The 18,421-nt window shown below is 49.9% G+C and overlaps 1 protein-coding gene across 1 annotated transcript in view; it reads right to left on the reverse strand.

The window, feature by feature from the left end:
• Positions 1-3,225: 3,225 nt before the first annotated feature.
• The window catches only part of LOC142502522 (triggering receptor expressed on myeloid cells 2-like), a 78,746-nt gene continuing 63,550 nt past the window's right edge, over positions 3,226-18,421 (reverse strand). Inside the window, exons 2-5 of the mRNA XM_075613616.1 lie at positions 7,180-7,399; positions 6,030-6,429; positions 4,497-4,616; positions 3,226-3,539 (exon numbers count right to left, since the gene is read on the reverse strand). Of these exons, the coding sequence (XP_075469731.1) occupies positions 3,356-3,539; positions 4,497-4,616; positions 6,030-6,429; positions 7,180-7,246 (771 nt within the window). The 5' untranslated portion in view covers positions 7,247-7,399 and the 3' untranslated portion in view covers positions 3,226-3,355. The remainder of the gene's footprint in view (positions 3,540-4,496; positions 4,617-6,029; positions 6,430-7,179; positions 7,400-18,421) is intronic.

The raw sequence follows: 18,421 nt of genomic DNA on the forward strand, positions 1-18,421 counted from the left end.
CTTATTGTGCTATAATTCCCTGTATTGTGTTTGTCTCTTTTACAAAGCGCTGAGTACACTATGAGTGCTATATAATGATATACAATCATACAAAACACACTTCTATTTGCACATTGATGCACATCTCCCTCTTAGTTTAATGTAAAGATCTGCTGTCTCTATGCCTGTTCCTCGTGTCACCTAGTGGGCGTAGCTGTGGGTTCCTCGTGTCACCTAGTGGGGGCAGCTGTGGGTGTCCCGTGTCTGTAGTGGGCGTAGCTGTGGGTTCCTTGTGTCACTAGTGGGGGCAGCTGTGGGTGTCCCGTGTCTGTAGTTGGGGTAGCTGTGGGTTCCTCTTGTCACTAGGGGGGGCAGCTGTGGGTGTTCCGTGTCTGTAGTGGGCGTAGCTGTGGGTTCCTTGTGTCACTAGTGGGGGCAGCTGTGGGTGTCCCGTGTCTGTAGTGGGCGTAGCTGTGGTTCCTTGTGTCACTAGGGGGGCAGCTGTGGGTGTTCCGTGTCTGTAGTGGGCGTAGCTGTGGGTTCCTTGTGTCACTAGTGGGGGCAGCTGTGGGTGTCCCGTGTCTGTAGTGGGCGTAGCTGTGGGTTCCTTGTGTCACTAGTGGGGGCAGCTGTGGGTGTCCCGTGTCTGTAGTGGGCGTAGCTGTGGGTTCCTTGTGTCACTAGTGGGGGCAGCTGTGGGTATCCCGAGTCTGTAGTGGGCGTAGCTGTGGGTTCCTTGTGTCACTAGTGGGGGCAGCTGTGGGTGTCCCGTGTTTGTAGTGGGCATAGCTGTGGGTTCCTTGTGTCACTAGTGGGGGCAGCTGTGGGTGTCCCGTGTTTGTAGTGGGCATAGCTGTGGGTTCCTTGTGTCACTAGTGGGGGCAGCTGTCGATGTCCCGTGTCTGTAGTGGGTGTAGCTGTGGGTTCCTTGTGTCACTAGTGGGGGCAGCTGTGGGTGTCCCGTGTCTGTAGTGGGCGTAGCTGTGGGTTCCTTGTGTCACTAGTGGGGGCAGCTGTGGGTGTCCCGTGTTTGTAGTGGGCATAGCTGTGGGTTCCTTGTGTCACTAGTGGGGGCAGCTGTCGATGTCCCGTGTCTGTAGTGGGTGTAGCTGTGGGTTCCTTGTGTCACTAGTGGGGGCAGCTGTGGGTGTCCCGTGTCTGTAGTGGGCGTAGCTGTGGGTTCCTCTTGTCACTAGTGGGGCAGCTGTGGGTTCCTTGTGTCACTAGTGGGTTCAGCTGTCGGTGTCCCGTGTCTAGTGGGCGTAGCTGTGGGTTCCTGGTTCTGTGGCTTTGTCCTTCTGATCTATTTCTGTTGGTTTCTTTACCCTGCGGATGTGACTCAGATAAAGTCTGATGCTGATTCAGGAGTTTGCAGAGGAGGGGTGAGTGAGGAGGGGTGGGGGCAGATTTGTGCCACCATGAGGGGAGGGAGATAACCCCCTGCTGCCTTTACAGCCATTAACTGGCCTGAGTTCTGCTAAGGGCACCACTCTGTTAACCCCGTCAGTGCCAGAGTGGCCTGAAACCCACTGCTCTGCATTCTGATCCGTATTGCTCTGCAAAAGCCCGGCTGGCCCCGGGAAAGATTCTAGCATTGAAGGGGTTACATAGTAGATGAGGTTGAAAAAAGATGTAGGTCCATCAAGTTCAACCTATGCTAAATTTAGACAACAGATACTTTATTCTCTATCTATACTGACTTATTGATCCAGAGGAAGGCAAACAAAAAACCCCATTAAGGGGAAAAATGAATTCCTTCCTGACTCCAAGAATTGGCAATCGGATTAATCCCTGGATCAACATCCTTCCCATGTATACTTATTTGGTATATCCCTGTATACCTTCCCCATCTAAAAAGATGTCCAACCTTTTTTTGAACAAATCTATTGTATCTGCCATCACAGTCTCCATGGGTAATGAATTCCACATTTTAACTGCCCTTACTGTAAAGAACTCTTTCCTTTGTTGCTGGTGAAATTTCCTTTCCTCCAACCTTAAGGGATGGCCCGAGTCCTTTGTACTGCCCGTGGGATGAATAGATCTTTTGAAAGGTCCTTGTATTGTCCCCGAATATATTTGTATATAGTTATCATATCCCCTCTTAGACGCCTCTTTTCTAATGTAAATAAATCTAATTTAGCTAGCCTCTCCTCATAAATTATATTGTTCATCCCCTTATTAATTTGGTGGCTCTTCTCTGCACTCTCTAATTCAATAATGTCTTTTCTTAGGCTTGGTGCCCAAAATTGTACTCCATATTCAAGGTGTGGTCTTACTAGTGCTTTGTAAAGGGGCATAATTATGTTTACTTCCCTTCCATCATTGCCCGTTTGATGCAAGATAAGATCTTGTTTACCTTTGCAGCTACTGCATGACATTGAGCACTATTGCTAAGTCTGCAGTCTACAAGCACTCCTAAATCCTTCTCCATCAAGGATTCCCCAATATATCTCCATTTAATTTGTAAGTCGCCTTTTTATTCTTGCATCCCAAATGCATAACCTTACATTTATCTGTATTAAACCTCATCTGCCATTTACCTGCCCACGTTTCCAGTCTCTCCAAGTCCTTTTGAAGAGAAATTACGTCCTGCTCTGATTCTATTACCTTACACAATTTAGTATCATCAGCAAAGATGGAGACTTTGCTCTCGATGCCAACCTCAAGGTCATTAATAAACAAGTTAAAAAGCAGGGTCCCAGTACCGATCCCTGAGGTACTCCACTCCCGACTTTAGCCCAACCTGAAAAAGTTCCATTTATGACAACCCTCTATTGTCTGTCCTTTAACCAGTTTTCAATCCAGGTGCATATATTATTACGGAGTCCAATTTTCTTTATTTTGCACACCAACCTCTTGTGTGAAACCGTATCAAAAGCCTTTGCAAAATCTAAGTAGACCACATCAACTTAAATGCACTTATGCTCCAGATTGCCGGATAAAAGGTTGTATGTACAGTACAGTAACGCTTACATTGACATTAACTCCCCCCGCCCCCCTTCCCCCCCCAAAAAAAAGAATGTGCCATACTGCATAGTGTTAAGGAGCATCACATACACTTTCAGACACTTTAAAGATTACGGAATTCAAAATTGCCCCCAATGCAGAGACCCTTGCCAGGTTTGCCAAAGCCTGTTTGTGCCCCCTCCCCCTCCCCCCTTGAGCCTGACTGCTTCTAACATTCAGGAATAAATAAAGTGACTCTCTGTTGGTATTTAGTGGGGGTTAAGGAGGCAGAGGCTATAATAAAGATTGTGATGGTCATTTATTCAGAATTTGATTATTACATGTGAGGTTATTGGCAGGTTTCAATTGTAAAACAGCTTCCCTAAGGAATGACCCAATCTGGCACCCAGCAGGGAGTGCGTGGTGCCCGTTATATCTGGCCATGTGGCTGGTTCACGTGTGGCATCCTGTACACATAGTTGCTGTACACAGGTGTTGATCTGGGTCCCAAGGTTGCGTACGTAGGTGGACACTCGTCATCTGAAATCGTATTCATGGTTCCGGCTGAAGCAGATTCCGCAGGGGAGGCGATGAGACTGGGTTCGGGATCCCCTCTGGGCAGAGAAGAGACAAGAAAGGTGAAGAGGAGACCCAGAGAAGTGCCAGGACAAAGCTCCTGTCTGCGTCTGATTCCAGGCAGGGGGGGGGGGGGGGGGGGGGGCTTCAGGGGACACAGCATGGAGAAAACTCTGTACCCGGCACAATTATATGTACTGTGAAGATTAGATACCCAAACAAGGGACCAGGGTCTGGCAGAGGAGTGAGGTCCTCCACGTGAACCCTTTACAAAGACCCTGGGAACAGTTTTCTCCTGTTCCCCTATCTGCCCACAGGACTGGGGGAGAGGGGTCGCTAGGTATCTGTAGTACAGACAATGTAGTGCATAATTGGGAAGCCCAGAGCTGGAGGAGTAAATAGCACAGATGAGATTGCGATCCAGGGGAGAACAGTTAGCACTTTCAGACCCCTGGAAGCAAATTAGCAAGAGGCATTAAAAATATCTCTGGGACGAGTAGTGAACTAATTCCAGTGACCTGTTTGAGGAGTCTCATCTGGGTAACTGATACCCTTTTTACCCAAATATTGGACAACTATGCAAATTATTCATGTATTTGTTATAGTGTGACTGGGGAGGAGGGGGGGGAGGTGATTTCCTCTGGCTGCTCCCTTTTGTGTGATGTCAGTGTGTGATGTCACATTGTGATCAGCAAGTACTTGTACAACAAGCCCCATCCCCACCCCCACCCTTTATCTTTAGTGGCTCTCTGATAAGGACATGAAAGAAAGCACTTGATTGATAAACACTCCCCCCCCCCCCCCCCCCCCCCCCCCCCGTTCAGAATCCCCTAAGAAATTAAACTGGAAGACTATATGGGATTGCACCTTTAAGTAGATGATCCTAGAACACAGTCGAGAACCTTGGAGAATTCTCCGCCAAACACCTAGAAGTGAGGTGACCACAATGGTGACACCAGGACCCAGACCTCCTGCTCTCGGCTCCCCATCCTCACCTGGTTCTGTGCTGGCGCCTACACACGCTGCAGATCAGTCCCAGCAGCAGCGCTTTGCACAGCAGGAGACTGCTCCCCACAATGACCGCGTTCCAAGGGACGCCCGACTCCGAGGGGAACCTTGCAAACATGAAGCACAGGCACAGAGGTTGTACTACGCCGCGTCTGCACATCACGGACCATGCTAACCACACGCACAGCACCCAGACATGCAGCGGCTACTAACGCAAGGAGCTGGTGAGTACATCGGAGGCTGTTTAAATGCAGAAGAGCGGGGGGTCCTCAACTCCAGTCCTCAAGACCCCCACAACAGGTCAGGTGTTGAGGATATCCCTGCTTCAGCACAGGTGGGCTCAATCAGTGGCGCAGGCGGACTGAAGCTAGAATATCCTTAACCCCTGACCTGTTGCGGGGGTCTTGGGAACCTGAGCTGAGAACCCCTGCAGTAGAATAGTTAGAGGCAATGGGTAGCTTAGACATAACAGGTAGTTAAGAGGGTTGTTAGTAAGGCAGTGGGTAAGTTACATACAGTAGAGTAGTTAAGAGGGTTGTTAGTAAGGCAGTGGGTAAGTTACATACAGTAGAGTAGTTAAGAGGGTTGTTAGTAAGGCAGTGGGTAAGTTACATACAGTAGAGTAGTTAAGAGGGTTGTTAGTAAGGCAGTGGGTAAGTTACATACAGTAGAGTAGTTAAGAGGGTTGTTAGTAAGGCAGTGGGTAAGTTACATACAGTAGAGTAGTTAAGAGGGTTGTTAGTAAGGCAGTGGGTAAGTTACATACAGTAGAGTAGTTAAGAGGGTTGTTAGTAAGGCAGTGGGTAAGTTACATACAGTAGAGTAGTTAAGAGGGTTGTTAGTAAGGCAGTGGGTAAGTTACATACAGTAGAGTAGTTAAGAGGGTTGTTAGTAAGGCAGTGGGTAAGTTACATACAGTAGAGTAGTTAAGAGGGTTGTTAATAAGGCAGTGGGTAAGTTACATACAGTAGAGTAGTTAAGAGGGTTGTTAATAAGGCAGTGGGTAAGTTACATACAGTAGAGTAGTTAAGAGTGTTGTTAGTAAGGCAGTGGGTAAGTTACATACAGTAGAGTAGTTAAGAGGGTTGTTAGTAAGGCAGTGGGTAAGTTACATACAGTAGAGTAGTTAAGAGGGTTGTTAGTAAGGCAGTGGGTAAGTTACATACAGTAGAGTAGTTAAGAGGGTTGTTAGTAAGGCAGTGGGTAAGTTACATACAGTAGAGTAGTTAAGAGGGTTGTTAGTAAGGCAGTGGGTAAGTTACATACAGTAGAGTAGTTAAGAGGCGTGGGGGAAATGTATATGCAGTGGATGGATAATGGTGGATGGCTTAGATGCAGTATGTAGTTAATAGATTGTGGGTAGTTTACATACAGTAGGTAGTTAATATGCTGTGAGTAGTTTAATTGCAGTAGGTAGTTAAGAGATGCTGGGTAGTTTAGATACAGTTTGTAGTTAATGGGTGGCTAGTTTAGATGCATTAGGTAGTTAAGAGGAGGTTAACCGTGACCCATGACCTTACCCAGAGAGGCTGTGCTGGACTTTGCCAGCCTCGGAGATGTTTCTCCTGACGGGAACGTCCAGCACCCGCACCCTAATCCTCTGCAGGGTTTTCACCTCCCTGACGGAGTCTGCCCGGCACCGATATACACCCGCATCCCCCTGCTGCAGGTGGCTCAGGGTTACCACGACTGTGCCCTCATCCACGTGGTCAGCGATGGAAGTGCTGCCATTCCTGCTCTTCACATACTGCAGCCAGAAGCGGCGGGCGGTGACCACCGGGTGGCACTGCCCGGCCACGTCCTCTCTGCACCACATCTTCGTCTTCCAGCGGTCAGAGTGCTGCTGGTACGGGCACAGGATGGTCAGGGTGTCCCCCGGGTGGCCTGACTGCAGGGTGACATTCTCTGCCAGACACATACCTGAGCGGACAAGATGGGATATATAACTTTATATAAATAACTTCCGGGCAATTTACAATTTTCCAAGATCCTGGGCACAGCAGGGGTTGCGCAGGGATATATATATATATATATAAAATAATAAGATCACTTGTGAACACATTCACGTCTTAGACAGGTCTGCACCCCCGCCTTTCACCATTATCCCCAGCATACAATGTTTCCACTGCAGCAAGGGATTCTGGGAAATGACATGCAAATGAGCACACAGTGCCACCTTTTGCCTGAAATCCATTTTTACATGGAACTCTTATAAGCTAATGCTCGCTGTTAACACAGCTTTTAAGCACAGCATGGGATTATGTGCAAAGCCAGAGAAACCATTCACAGACCTGTCGAAACATGTCCTTTTATGGGTCTCATCAGTGTGAGGTTGTACTGGCTTTGCAATTTTCAAGGCTGTAGGATTTACCTACAGTTAATAATCTATATATATATATATATATTAGAGAGATGTCCTATTGTGAGGATGGTCCTAATAATTTTGATATATGCTTGTCAGCGCTGTCAGTATACACGGCACTAAAAGTTATACAGGTGCAATGAATTCTTCAAGCACCTGTACTTTATGCACAAGGCTGCCCGCTCCCGCCCCTATTGATCCTTTTCCTCCCAGGTTGCCCCCCCTGGACCTCTGTTGCCCCCTGAGTTGTTGCCCCTCTGGGTATCCCACCCAATACCAGCTTTAGCACATTGCAGGCAGGTTCTTACCCAGCAGGCAGGTGAGGAGGAGGCTTCGAGGTGCGCCCATTTCTGCAGCGGGAGCCGTCCGTCCCATGACAGATCCAACGAAAACTAAAGTTAGAAAGAGGAACCTGGCAGCTCATGTCCTGCACATTGTGCAATGCTGCAGGAGCAGGACACCGGGTGACTGTCACGTGGGCACCGCAGGGGGCAGTTAGGGGTACACAGGGGGGAGTGTATCAGGCAGCTAGTACATAGGACACAATGACACATCATACAAGTGTTATATTATTATTAGCTTTTATGTGCATGACATCAACATATGCCGCAGTGCAGTACAACGTGGCAGGGAGGACAATAACATTGTATAATAAAAAGAGAACATATGAGTTAAGATCAACAGAGACAGTAGGAAGGAGGTCCCTACCCCTAGGAACTTACAATCTAAAAACGGGGGAAGTGGAGACGCAAGGAATAATGGGGGGGGGGGGGGGGTGTCGTTCCTGAACATGGGTTTATTTAGCCATCAACTTAGAAAATAAGAGAAGAGTTTTGGATAGGACTCCTTTAAAAGGTGTGTTTTTAGGGGAGAACCTTGTCCTGCCTGGTGAAGAATACCAGAGTTGGCTGTCCCTAAGTTCTACAAACCACGCTGCACAGGGTACAAAGGGTTAAGTCTCACTGTTCTTGGGTTCCCATGAATGGTTATTGCTCTGTGCTGCCAGAGAAGGTTTCCAGCTGCACCTCTCCTGTAGGATTCTCTCTCCTCTTACCACACCCAGAACTTGCCCAAAGTGCAGCCAAAGGGTTCTTGCCATTGGACTGTAAAGTCCAAATGTCGGCTATTGCTTGACCTTCACTGACATCTCTATCTTTCATATCACAAAACCCTGGTGCCATTCTGCTCTCTCCCCAATGAAGCCCCCGACCCTTCCCCCCTCATTTGAAGCGCACACTTTCTGTATTTTCTCCCCTGCCTTTCTCCATGTTGTGGTCATCTGCCGACCTCCTGGACCTGCCTCCCAGTTCCTGGTCAATGTTGTGCACTTTCTCTCTTCCGACTCCCCCACTCTCATTCTACAGAAGGGGTCCTCAAGACCCCCCAACAGGTCATGTTTTACGGATATCCCTGCTTCAGCACAGGAGGCTCAATCTTTGGCTGAGCCTCTGAATGAGCCACCTGTGCTGAAGCAGGGATATCCTTAAAACCTGACCCTGTTGGGGGGGACTGGAGTTGGCACAGCTGTTCTACCAGACTTTAATATTCCTATTGATCACCCGAATGCTCCAGCTGCCTCTCACCTCCTATCTTTAGCCTCCTCCTCTGGCCCCTCCCAGGGGACCAGTTCTCTACACATGGTGAGGGTCCCTCACTTGACCATGTATTCTCTTGTCTCTGCTCCCTCTCTAATGTCTCTAAGGCCGCGCTTATAGTGCCGGCGACGCGACCGATGACGTCGCCGTCGCCATTGCGATAGTTATATTTCAATTTTAGGCGACGTCGCCGGCTACAAGGCCAGCAACGTCATAAAGGGGGAAGGCAGAGGGACGGAGAAGCTCCTGATTGGCCGCAAGGAGAGACTGTCGTCGAAAAAATCAAATAACAGTGACTACCAGATTTTTGGTAGCACTGTCGCTCCGTTGCGCCGTCGCGTGCACTATAAGCGCAGACGACGGCGACAATGCATTTGTTTTGACGCACTATAAGCGCAGCCTAACTCACCGTACCTGCTCTGAACAACTGGAGCCGCACGCTGGACTTGCCCTTTTGGACCACTCCTTGATACGCTGCAGTTGTGTCGCTCCACGTAGACATCTCCTCCAGGCAAAGTCAAACCCCGACTCGATTTATCGGACCTTTCTGCTGCTTTTGATACAGTTGATCCCCTCTTCCTTCTGCACAGTCTCCATTCCATTGACCTGCGTGACACTGCCCTCGGTTCCTCCTTTGCCGGCACATCCTCCTCCTCGCTCCCACTCACCATTGGCGTGTAACCCCAGGACCCTATTCCAGGACTTCTTGTCTTCTTTACACTACCACCTCTATCCTGAAGATAACTCTCCTGATCTCCTTCTTCTTGTCTCGTGTCTGTCTTTCTGCTATCTTGTCTGGATGTCCCATCCCCATCTCAAACTTAACATGGCCAAAAAAAGAACGTGTTTCTCCTTCCCCTACACCTGTACCCGATGTCTCACTTGCAAAAAGACCCCACTATTCTCCCGACACCCCAAGCTCGGGTGTCATGTTTTACTCTTCCCTCCCATTCACTACCTCTCCAAATCTCGTCCTTTCTCCCTCCGCAATATTGCTAAAATACGCCCCACTAAAATTCTTATTCACTCATTATACCCCAGCTGGGTTACTTTGCCATCAGTCCCCCTCCCAAGTCTCTTGTAAATGCCGCTGTCAGGCTCATATACCTAACCCGGGCTTTGCTGCTGCTGCTGCTTAGCTGCCACCTCCCTGCAGAATAAGGCTGCAGACATGGTGCAGCCATCCGCACTGACGCTGAGGCCCGCCGGCTCAAGCCGGAGAGATTTCATGGCTTTGCAGGCGAGGCAGCGTGCGCTTGGGAGGCGTGGCAATGACGTCACGGCGCCGAAGTCAGCGTCACGGCGCCAACGTCTTCACTCTGATTGGCTCTTCAATGCCCCAGCGCACTCGGAAATTTTTGGAGTTATCTGCTCTAATTCAGCGCGCTTCGGCACGCCTGCGGGCGCACGCGGAAGCCCCTTCTAAAGACATCCTCATTGAGGATGACAGGGCTCATCGCGGAGCGTCCGCACGGGACAGCGCGGTCTGCCCGACCGTGTCCGCAGCCTAGAGCCACGCTTATAGTGCTGGTGACGGCGACGTGACCGATGACGTCACCCGTCGCCACTGGCAAAAGTTGTCATTTGATTTTTAGCGACGCCGCTGGCGACAAGGCCAGTGACGTCACTAAAAGGGGCGGGCCGCGCAATTTGATTGGTTTAGAGACAGTCGCATGTGGCGACTGTCTCTAAAAAATCAAATTTACCCGGCTTCAAAATTTTTGGTCGCCCCGTCACCGTCGCGCTTACTATAAGCTCTTGCGACGGAGTCAGTGTATTTGTTTCGGAGCGACGTCGCCGTCGCAAGGCACAAGCGCAGCCTAAGGCTGCGTCCATGGTAATTTCTCCCGCGCGAAGGCGCGTGGAGGCTGATTTCCCTGGCCATGGTACGCGCGCCATCCGTGGGCGTGACTGGGGGCGTTCCAGTGACGTTACGGAGCTGGTTCGCACTCATTGGTCGAACCGCTCACATAACCGGCCTGTCGCGCCAATAAATCAGTTTCAACTGATTTCTTGCGCAACGCGCACCCCCTCCCGCTTCCACGCACCGCATGAACGTGAACACTGCCTTAAAGCAGTCTGTTCGCTCAGCGTCCGCACGCTCTGCCATACCATGGACGCAGCCTAAGCCAGCACCATTTAATAATAATCATTTGTTTGTATTCTTCTCATCGACCACAAGGTGTCAGTGTCCGACCACTCAAGCAAGCACAGTCTTTACGAATGTGAGACAGAGAGAGAGAAGAGAGAAAGAAAGAAGAGAGATGAGACGAGAAAGAGAAGAGGTGAGAGAAGTGAGAATGAGAAGAGACAGAGAGGAAAAGAGAGAGAGAAAGAGAAGAGGAGAGAGGAGAAGAGAGAGAGAGGAGAACTACTCGTAACTGGACTAACACGGCTATTTCCGTTTGATACATATATACATATACAAGCATACCCCGCATTAACGTGCGCAATGGGCCCAGAGCATGTATGTAAAGCGAAAATGTACTTAAAGTGAAGCGCTACCTTTTCTCACTTGGGTAGAGGTAGGGAGCCGGTATTGCTGTTCTGTGTGTGTGTGTGTGTGTGTATATATATATATACACATACATATATACACAAAAGTACACACATATATATACAAACGCACACATGCATATACACACACATATATATATACATACATACATATACACACAAGCACACACACATATATACTGTACACACAAGCGCACACATACATGTATATATACGCACACATATATACACACAAGCACACACATGCATATATACGCATACATATATACACACAAGCACACACACATATATACTGTACACACAAGCGCACACATACATATATATACGCACACACATATATATACACACAAGCACACACATGCATATATACACAAGCACACACATATGCACACGCAGAATTCTCTCTCCTGCTCTGAAACTTTGCTGTGATCTGCATGAAGCTACAAAGCACAGCGGCCTCTAGCTGCCCCCTGACCTCTGACCCCCAGTCTGGGCCTCTGCTGAGCCTCTAACACCCCGCTCCCCCTCCCCACATCTCTCTCATTAATAACTGGCTGCCACGGGACACGAGTGAGGGGAGCTGGGGACATACTTCTTATAATGAGGAACCAGTCAGAGACCCAGAAATACAGGGGGCACAGGGAGAGGGGCACAGGAGGCAGGGGGGGGGGCACAATGAGAGGGGACAGAGGCTGAATGACAGTGACAGAGTGGACGTGCAGGGCAGTGTGGGTTTCCTTTAACTCCTCCAGTGCCAGAGTGCCCAACACATGGGCTGCCCCTCTGGTACTGAATGGGGTTGCTATATTACAGGGTGCTGCGAACGCCTTTATGGGTGCCTTGAGTCAGGGGTGGCCAAGGCCACTCCTCAAGGGCCACCAACAGGTCAGGTTTTAAGGACATCCCTGCTTCAGCACAGGTGGCTCAGTCTTCGACTGAGCCACTGATTGAGCCACCTGTGCTGAAGCAGGGACTGATTGAGCCACCTGCGCTGAAGCTGACACTAATTGAACCACCTGTGCTGAAGCAAGGGATATCCTGAAAACCTGACCTGTTGGTGGCCCTTCAGCACCGGAGTTGCCCACCCATCCGGCAAATAAAACTGCTTCGGTATCATTGTTCCAAGAGAGAGGACGAATTGGAGCCCCAATCTCCAAGCACGGCCGGGACGTACTTCCAACCTCCCAGTCTCTCCCGAGGACCTCTGACGCCGGCTGCATTTTAAACGTAGCATCTAGTGTCAGGTCAGTTTCAACCCTCACTCTCTCCCCCTCTCTCCCTCTCTCTCTCCCCCCTGTGTGTTGAAATGAGAGGGCTGGGTAGGACGTGCTCCCTGACAGTTAAATTGCGATGTGTGCTGAGGTTGGGAGAGGGCTTTGCCTCTTTAACATGGTAACCAGACAAAGGTTCTTCTCTGGCAGAGCTGCGCTCGGATCAGAACTGTCAGACGATCTCGGTGCACTTGGGAGAGTCTGCGAAGTCATAATTATATCTCTTAACCTGTCGTGCTCTTTGCAATAGAAAGATCCTATTATATTGAAATGAGATCATTAGCAATGGCATACTTTTCTTTCTGGGGTTTTTTTTTTTCTCTAAATTCGAATACCTTAACTGTCTGGCAATGGAGTTTTTATAAGTATTGGGGTTTTTTTTTTTTTATACAGTTAATAGCGACGTTCCTATAGAAAAAGAAAAGGAAAAAAGTTAAGTGCGTTTTCAGGGAAGAGAGAAGATTTCTGCAGGAATATATCTGCTTCAGGTGGGACACCGTGAGAGCAGGACACCCCAATATTACACCGTGGGAGCAGGACACCCCGATATTACACTGTGGGAGCAGGACACCCCGATATTACACTGTGGGAGCAGGACAACCCGATATTACACTGTGGGAGCAGGACACCCCGATATTACACCGTGGGAGCAGGACACCCCGATATTACACTGTGGGAGCAGGACAACCCGATATTACACTGTGGGAGCAGGACAACCCGATATTACACTGTGGGAGCAGGACAACCCGATATTACACTGTGGGAGCAGGACAACCCGATATTACACTGTGGGAGCAGGACACCCCGATATTACACTGTGGGAGCAGGACACCCAGATATTACACCGTGAGAGCAGGACACCCCGATATTACACCGTGAGAGCAGGACACCCAGATATTACACTGTGGGAGCAGGACAACCCGATATTACACTGTGGGAGCAGGACAACCCGATATTACACCGTGGGAGCAGGACACCCCGATATTACACTGTGGGAGCAGGACAACCCGATATTACACTGTGGGAGCAGGACAACCCGATATTACACTGTGGGAGCAGGACAACCCGATATTACACTGTGGGAGCAGGACAACCCGATATTACACTGTGGGAGCAGGACAACCCGATATTACACCGTGGGAGCAGGACACCCCGATATTACACTGTGGGAGCAGGACAACCCGATATTACACAGTGAGAGCAGGACAACCCGATATTACACCGTGAGAGCAGGACACCCCGATATTGCTCTGTGGGAGCAAGACACCCCAATATTACACAATGAGAGCCGGACACCCCAATATTACACAGGGGGCAGCGGTTCTGGTTTCCATAGGTCTCATTAGATGGCCATCACTCATTAGAAGGCAGTCTCACTCATTAGAAGGCAGTCTCACTTCCACTAATTAGAAGGCAGTCTCGCTCATTAGAAGGAAGTCTCGCTCATTAGAAGGCAGTCTCACTCATTAGAAGGCAGTCTCACTCATTAGAAGGCAGTCTCATTCATTAGAAGGTAGTCTTACTCATTAGAAGATAGTCACGCTCATTAGAAGGCAGTCTCGCTCATTAGAAGGCAGTCTCGCTCATTAGAAGGAAGTCTCGCTCATTAGTAGGTAGTCTCACTCATTAGTAGGTAGTCTCACTCATTAGAAGGCAGTCTCACTCATTAGAAGGCAGTCTCACTCATTAGAAGGCAGTCTCACTCATTAGAAGGCAGTCTCACTCATTAGAAGGTAGTCTTACTCATTAGAAGGTAGTCTCACTCATTAGTAGGTAGTCTCACTCATTAGTAGGTAGTCTCACTCATTAGAAGGCAGTGTCACTCATTAGAAGGCAGTCTCACTCATTAGAAGGCAGTCTCACTCATTAGAAGGCAGTCTCACTCATGAGAAGGCAGTCTCACTCAATTGAATGCAGTCTCACTCATTAGAAGGTTGTCTCACTCATTAAAAGGCAGTCTCACTCACCAGAAGGCAGTCTCACTCATTAGAAGGCAGTCTCACTCAATTGAATGCAGTCTCACTCAGAAGGCAGTCTCACTCATTAGTAGGTAGTCTCACTCATTAGTACTGCACCGACACACTTTATTCGAGCAAATACCCGGTATGTACCTGGCAGATACCTGGAATAAGCCACTACTAACCTCTGACAAGCCCCGTTGCATTTGCCTTCCCAGCCTGGGTTCATGCCTGGCTGATGGGCGGCTGATCTGTTAAATGATAATGATTAGGATTTAATAGGCTGCAATGCTTCGCGTGTCTACCAGATGGCATAAATTCATGAATTGTAATGCAGTTTATATATATATACTGTGCAGTATTGCAGCCAGCGGGAATAAAATGCTTCAATCCCTGCTTGGAAAATAACTCAATGTACTCGGGCAGAAAACAGTCACAAACCTCAATACACCCGGGTATACCCGAATTCGTGGGACTAGCCAAGCTCGAATAAAGTGTGTCGCCAGTGTAGGTAGTCTCACTCATTAGAAGGCAGAAATGGCAAGGCTGGAAGAGACTAATTCCTCTAGCAGCCAGGGGAATAGTTCCTCCAGCACAGAGGGGACTCAGGATGCTCAGATACAAAGAAAGATTGTGGTGGTAGGGGACTCCATTATTAGGAAGGTAGATAGGGCAATCTGTTGCCAGGACTGCATGAACCGAACAGTTTGTTGTCTCCCGGGTGCTCGGGTTCAGCACATTGCAGGTCGGGTAGACAGATTGTTGGGGGGGGCTGGGATTGACCCGGTGGTCTTGGTACACATTGGCATCAATGACAAAGTTAGAGAAAGATGGAGGGTCCTAAAAAATGATTACAGGGATCTAGGCCAAAAGCTTAAGGCAAGGACCTCCAAGGTAGTATTTTCTGAAATACTACCAGTGCCATGCGCTAACGCAGGGAGACAGTCAGAGATCAGGGAGGTTAATGCATGGCTAAGAAAGTGGTGCAGGAAGGAGGGGTTTGGGTTTTTAGAGCACTGGGACTCCTTTTCTGAGAAGTGCCATCTATATTCTAGGGACGGAATGCACCTCAATGAAGAGGGATCTTCTGTGCTAGGGGGGAGAATGCTAAAAAGGTTGGAGGAGATTTTAAACTAGGATGGAGGGGGGAGGGGAATGAAACAGATAATGAACTAAATGGAATAGATAAGGATACAAGGTGGTATGGAGGTAGAATGGGGGCAAGTGCAAGTTTGACAAGCAGTGAGACACCCATAGTAAATACAGATAATAATGGTGTAGCCAGGTCCCCCTCTGCCCGTCGCCCCTCCCTCACCTGGATGGCGATCGCGGGTGCCGCCGAGTCAATGGCGGACTTGTCGGCACTTGCAGGAGTGAGGGGCAGATGTGAACTGGTGCGGAGGTTGCCGGGGACGCGAGCGGCCGGTTGCTAGGGCCGCGGGAGCGTCGTTAGGGCTCTCGGTGGCTCCCGTGTAGGGCGCCGCCATCTTGGATAGTTTTGCACATGCGCAGTAGGTTCGGGTGGCCGGGACAGTTGCGCATGCGCGAGCAGCAAGCGCGCGAACCCTAGCATACCAGGGAAGGCTCTTGGACGGGACTACAAGTCCCATGAGCCTCGGGAGCGGCCCCAAGACGCCAGGGAGCCAATAGGGCTGCGGGAGCTCCCTGCTTGCAGGGAATAGATACATTTCGCGCGTGCGGGAGACAAGGGAGTCAAGACCGGGAAGAGCTAGGGGAAGGAGGTGAGTGCAGGGGTCAGTGACCCACTGCATTAGGCCAGTAACCCCCTAGGCCCCAGATAGGTCCTAACTCCCCCAGCTTGTGGTGCTACAGGGACAGGCCCCAGGTTAGGGACCCTGTCACAGTAGTACTAGTGTTAGATAGGGACACAGTGGACGCTGCGCTCCCCGAGAAGAGACTTGGGCTCAAGTCTGTACCCCAAAGAGACAGAGACTATCCCCAGGGTGGGATCGCCCCTGGCAGGACCCTCGTGTGAGGAAACACCAGATCAGATGGTATCACCAAGCGGCAGATCCTTTTCGAAGTTGCTTGCAGGCCCGAGTGCAGGAGCGCTCGGCAGGTACCTTCATAAGTGCACCAACGTATCCTATACACATTATAATTACACATAGTGGCAGCGCTGACCACGAGACAAAGGGGTTAGGCTGTGGACACGGTGTGGGGATACACGGTGGTGGGTAGGTACACTCCTAGTGGAGTGAAAGACAATTGGGACTGCGTTATAGACTGTGGAGTTACCCCCTAGGGGGAGTATATTATTAAAGTGTGTTGTTATTTCCTGCATATATATATATAAACTGGTTATATACATCCTCGTGTATGTACTTATTGTATATGTGGGTCCTGTGTAGGCAACCTTCTACATTTCTAGAACCCTGCACAGGTGGAGGCGCTGTAAATCAGATCGAGCTGACGGACTCACCCCAGGTTCCCAGCAAGCGGAGGCTCGGGCCTCTTGTGAACCTACAGGTATATGCACCACACCTGGTAACACATAGGTTTCCACCCACACACACTGTATCTGTGATTGGGATAGAGGGAATACCCGTTACACTAGAAAACTTCTAAAGACTAAACAAAGTGGACGCAGAAAGGAAGGAGCAGATAAGATAATAGTACAGGCTAAAAAAACCTGAAATGCATGCTTGCTAATGCAAGAATATGTAACCAGGTAAATCTGACGATTGACCCACCAGGCGCTCAGAAATAAAGCAATGCTTTGTCAAAGGCCCCACGGGCTGAAACGCGTCAAGAGGATCCGCTTGCACATTCTGTGTGAATAAAGCTTTTTCCAGTCATCCATCAGCCTTCTCCATTATTGCGGCTGTGCGGCGTCTTCACCCCCTCGGGAGGATTTGCTTATTGCTAATGCAAGAAGCCTGACGGATAAAATGGGGGAGCTTGAATTAATAACTGCAAGGGAGCAGTATGATATCATAGGCATTACTGAAGCATGGTGGGATGAAACTCATGACTGGACAGTTAATTTAGAGGGTTATTCTCTTTTTCGGAAGGATCGAACAAATAGAAGGGGAGGTGGAGTATGTCTATATGTTAAACCGGATCTAAAACCTATTATAAGGGATGATGTCTATGAAGGGAATGATGAAAATGTAGAGACCTTGTGGATAGAAATTAGCAGTGGAGGTAAAAGTATAAAGAAAATGTTTGTGGGAATATGCTATAAACCTAGGGTGACCACCCGTCCCCCTTTTGCCGGCACAGTCCCGGTTTTTCGGGAGCTGTACCGGTTTTCTGTGTGTCCCGGAAATGTCCCGGATTTTCCTCAATGTGTCCCCATTTATTTATTTTTTGTCGCCGGCGGTGCGCGAGTAAGCTGCGGTGCACTGTGCGCTGTGCGCGAGTCTGCGGCGGCGCGGAGGAGGAGACTGCAGCAGCCCGGCTGGTAAGTATTTTTTTTTTTTTAATGCCAACCCCCCCCCCCCCCCGGCAGTTTCCTACCTTGTTGGCCAATCCCCAGCGTCCCGGCATTAAGCCCCGCCCTCCGGCATCATCCTTCACCAAGGACCGGCATGTGGAATGGATGGAAGGAAGGGTGCCTGGGGTACGGGGCTTCCGCTTCCTGCGGCAGAGCACACGTGGTGTGTGTCTCTGCCCGCGGCTCCTGGCTCTTCTGCGCGGTGTTTCCCCCCCTCTGCCCGCCCGGGGGGATAGGAGGTGGGTTTTTGATCCTTTGCCTCCTGTCCTGGCGCTCCCTTTCCCCCCCCCCTGTCCCCTTGGTTCGGGAGATGGGCACGGGGGCTGGCAGTGGTGGCTGCGCGGTGTTCCCCCATTCTGCCCTGGGAGCCCGTGGCTGCCCTCCGGGGGAGGGGGGGCGGCAGTTTACCTTTGTGTCCCGGCGCTCCTACCCCCCCTCCCCCCCCCAGGTGCGGGAGATGGGCGCGGGGGTGGGTGCAGGGGGAGGCGGAGAGCCACCTGCTCGTGGCTGCCTCTGTCTGTACTCCAGTCTGTGTGTGTGTGTGTGTACCAGTGTGTGTGTGTGTGTGTATGTACCAGTGTGTGTGTGTGTGTGTGTGTGTGTGTGTGTGTGTGTGTGTGTGTGTACCAGTGTCTGTGTGTGTGTGTGTGTGTGTGTGTGTACCAGTGTCTGTGTGTGTCTGTGTGTGTGTGTACCAGTGTGTGTGTGTGTACCAGTGTGAGTGTGTGTGTGTGTGTGTGTACCAGTGT

Source organism: Ascaphus truei, chromosome 9, assembly GCF_040206685.1.
Source record: "Ascaphus truei isolate aAscTru1 chromosome 9, aAscTru1.hap1, whole genome shotgun sequence".
NCBI classification, from domain to species: domain Eukaryota; kingdom Metazoa; phylum Chordata; class Amphibia; order Anura; family Ascaphidae; genus Ascaphus; species Ascaphus truei.